The sequence below is a fragment of the Montipora foliosa genome, chromosome 2 (genome assembly GCF_036669935.1).
Source record: "Montipora foliosa isolate CH-2021 chromosome 2, ASM3666993v2, whole genome shotgun sequence".
In the NCBI taxonomy this organism is placed as follows: domain Eukaryota; kingdom Metazoa; phylum Cnidaria; class Anthozoa; order Scleractinia; family Acroporidae; genus Montipora; species Montipora foliosa.
This window is the reverse complement of record NC_090870.1, coordinates 11,090,406-11,094,395: the sequence shown is the minus strand read 5'-3', so window position 1 is coordinate 11,094,395 and position 3,990 is coordinate 11,090,406. Positions and strand designations below refer to the sequence as shown.

General features: G+C 39.4%; 1 protein-coding gene across 1 annotated transcript in view; it reads left to right on the top strand.

Moving 5' to 3' along the window:
• Positions 1–3,990, top strand: part of LOC137991162 (beta-1,3-galactosyltransferase 2-like) — a 7,791-nt gene extending 3,801 nt beyond the window's left edge. Inside the window, exons 2-4 of the mRNA XM_068836279.1 lie at positions 537–591; positions 1,001–1,749; positions 2,754–3,990. Coding sequence (XP_068692380.1) covers positions 537–591; positions 1,001–1,749; positions 2,754–2,987 — 1,038 coding nt within the window. The 3' untranslated portion in view covers positions 2,988–3,990. The remainder of the gene's footprint in view (positions 1–536; positions 592–1,000; positions 1,750–2,753) is intronic.

The window sequence follows — 3,990 nt, the reverse complement described above, 5'->3', positions numbered from 1 at the left end:
GAGAATTTGAGTGCACTCCAGCCTGGAAAACTGATTCCTGGGTTCCAGAAACTGACTGGAAACAGCGTTTCTGAGTGTTTTGTTTTAAAAGTTTCCCAGGGGGCATGCCCCCAGTCCCCTTACCCCCCTCCCCCCTAGTTAGCTTGCGCTTTCGGCACTTGCAAGGCGCCTTGCGCCAAAAATATCGCGTCCGGTGCTTTCAGAAATATGTCCGCTACTTTACAAAACTGTCGAAAACCCATATCAGATACATTATCCCTCCTGAAATAAACCAGGAAATCATTTTGTTAATGATCAATTCCAAAATGATGCATTTTGAATAGTTTGTTTTTTGGGGAGGTAAATAGAAGGTGCTTAAAAGTTACGCGATGAATTCAAATCATCCCTTGCTTCTAATTGCATTCTTTTAACCTTAAACTCTTCGTTCTACGACGCACATAGAAACAATATTCACAGGAATTTGATATCCTTGGGCTACAAAAGTAGATAGAGAAAACTCACTAATTCTTCTTTGCACTTCTCGTTCTTTTCTACAGTTTTACATTGGCGGTGCAAGAAGACTAATAAGGCGTTTCACTCCATTCCCGGCAGGTATGGTTCTGTTTCCATAGAAAATAAACAAATACGATTGGTTTACTTTACCAAACTCACCATGACGACATTTACAGCCTTTGTAAATTGTTATTATCGGCTAATGCATTGTTGAAAGGTAGGTCGAAAGATAAAAAGAAAAACAAATGAAACCAAAAGGAAAAGTGGACGGGGGATGGAACATGCATTTAGGATAAATGTCACTATTGGTTGCCTCGAATCCCTTTTCGACGCATGACTCAAGAAATTCCCCCTCTTCGTCCAATATTTAGTCGATTATTGAATATTCGTCGCTAGTTTTCAAAGGAAGAAATTATGCGCAGTGGTAGGACTGATAGAAGAAAATCATTTGTAATTGGCCTGGTCTCTTTTATAACTGGCTATATGTTCACTCGTATTCTTTGTTCAGTTAACAACCCAGCCATTGAAAGAAGAGGAAAGTGCGAACGAGAACAAGCTGAGAAACAACTGGACATTGAGCTAACAGACAAAGACAGCGCAGCAACTGAAAAGCAGTCCAGTGCAGATGGGCCTCCAACATTGCCTCCATATCCGCCATTGTTCAAGGGAGAAGCCGCATTTGTTAGTCCTTCAAATTACAGGGAAAATGCCTTTTTGTTTATCATTGTCACTTCGTCTGCTAAAAACTTTGAGGCGCGTAAAGCCATAAGGTCATCTTGGGGATATCATGCTGCCAACTCGTCTTTTCAAGTGATTTTCGTAGTTGGCTTCGACGAAGTCAACGACAAACGAGTCGATAAAGAAGCTGGCTCGTACGGCGACATGTTGCGCGGTAGCTTTTTGGACACTTACTTACAGAATGAGAGGCACACACTAAAAACTCTTTTGGGGATGAAGTGGGCTATCTCGGCTGGAAACCCAGAGTATATTTTAAAAGTAAACTCGGAATCATTTGTTAACGTTCACGGAACGATTAAATGGTTGCAGTCTCTGAGATATGATAAAAACATGGATATACTTAAGGATTTATATGCCGGCCATTGCCATAATGGCGTTGCAGTTGTTAGAAACCCTCAGAGCCCATTTTTCGTTCCTGAAGATCAATGGTCGGATGTTTCCTTTCCAGTTTACAGTTCAGGAGTAGGAATTGTACTGTCAAGAGATGTTACTGAAAAAATGGTGCGACTTGCGCCACAGGTAAATGTTAATTAAGGCGGTTGACAAGTAAAATAGTGATTTTTGTCAATTCATTTGGCCACTGATTCGGCGTTGGATTTTAACGATTGGTGATTGGCCTAAAATTCAGCTAATCAGTGGTGAACACAAAACCAATTGTGACTTGCACGTTTTCGCGCGCCTAACGCCAATTACTATGGTATCTATTATGCGTTGTGATTGGCTCGTTTCATTGTACGCATCTGTTGTCTGCATCCGTTTTCCCGCGCTTAGTGCAAGTTGCCATGGTATCTATCGCTCATCAGCATCTTTTGTGATTTAAATAGGCTTTGATTTAATTTCATTGATTTACGGCGGTTTACTTAATTCCCTCATATGCCCAAGGAAAAAAAGGAGGCTCTGTTTCAGAAAACAACACCAACATGAAACTGTTTAATTAAATCGATAGTTGTCCAGAACGGCCATGGAATGAGAGCACGAGTGCACGATTCATCATCTTTTCAGGGAAAGGATGATGAATAATTTGAACTGGGAAAGGGAACAGAGACAAAATATCTTGGGGAAAACTTTTGGAAGTAATTTCGGGAACAAGGAAACCCCCTCCTTCCTGGGAGGTCCTCATGGATATTTTCCTCACAAGCCTTCGTTGCTTGCTCGCGAAAACAAAAATATACTAAATGAAGGAGTAGTTTCTAAAGAAACTGTGGTGCTGCGTCGGTGGGGAAGTAATATACAAAAATTTGGTTTTATCAACGGAGTTGATAATGTAAATTGGCCACCGTGCAGAGATTCTAAAAGCTAAAAATAAAAAATAACGTTTCGAACTTTTAGAATCTCTGCACAGTGGCCAATTTACATTATCAACTCCGTTGATAAAACCAGATTTTTGTATACAAAAATATACTGTTTGGCTCTGAGTCAAAACCGTGTTTTTACACAAAAGACGAAGCTCAGACGCCGGCGTGAGCGCAGACTTACAGAAAAACAAATGCGAATGCAAATAAATGTGATTTTGTTCTTTGCAGATAAAAATGGTCCACATCGATGACGTATTCCTGGGGGTTATGGCGCAGAACCTAAGCATTAAATGCCTGGATTTTAGTAACCGTTTCGACACCGCGTATACCACCATGCTCACCGAGTGCGACGATTTAAACTTTTGTGTCCTCGGTGGCGTTCCTGCAAAGGATATGTTTTATCTCAATCAAAATGTGGACAATTTAAGAGATATTTGCATACGGCCATCTGAAGAAAAATAACCTGCGGGCCTTTTTCATGTGTACTCTGCACGGACTAAGCATTTTCGCGGTCATTTTTTTTTTGCGTGAGAATACAATTTCGAATCAACAATTTTTTAGAAACGGATTTTACTATAAAAGCTAACGCCAAAAAACAACAACGATGTTTCGACCGTCATTTTCAAGTTGAAGGATAAAATTTCTGCTTATATAATCAATTGTAAGAATGCTAATGAAGGACTGACCAAAAACTCTAAAATATTTACATGGAAACGGTACGATCAAAAATAGGCACGCATTGCGTACATGTGGTAGTGCGGTAACACAGCGCTTTATTCGATAATTGTCAACTGAGCTGCGTTTTGTTTTACAGGAGATTCAAGTTGTTATTGCGTGATATGTTGCTCTAAAAGTACACAATATTGTTTTTTGTACCGTATGTCAATGCAGGGCCGTTTAAGATGTCTTAGCCTTCTTTATACGAAACGAATATTGATGAAAAAGTAAATGAATATTGATAAACACTTTTTAGGAAGAACAGAAGGAAGTTTTCAGGAAGTGTGTTGATCGAGAATAAAATTTTTTGTCATCAGCAGGAAGATTTGCGAAATGAAAACAACATAAATTTTGAACCGTGAAGATAAAAAGTTACCATCAGCGAAAAACATCTTGGGAGATTTTTGATACGTTCAAGAACGTTGTACTTTTGGCTGCACAAGTAAATCGCAAAATCGAAAGTGTCGTCAAATTCAGCGGGCGCAGGGACAGTGTTTGGACTTACAACATCGTTCCGAGGAACATTAGACGCTCAGCGAATTTGAAATCAAACTAAAGCGCCATCTTAAACAGTGAATGCCTCCGATACATGCTCAACCTTTTATAATTTAATAGATCGTCTGGTTTAATGTTTTAATGTCTCTGTTTTTGTCTTGTGCCAGAGCTCCAATTAAACTAGCTCTGCTAAATTGGATCCCCCTGGATAAATATTGAATTAAATAAAAATAAATAAAGAAAAGTTTACCAG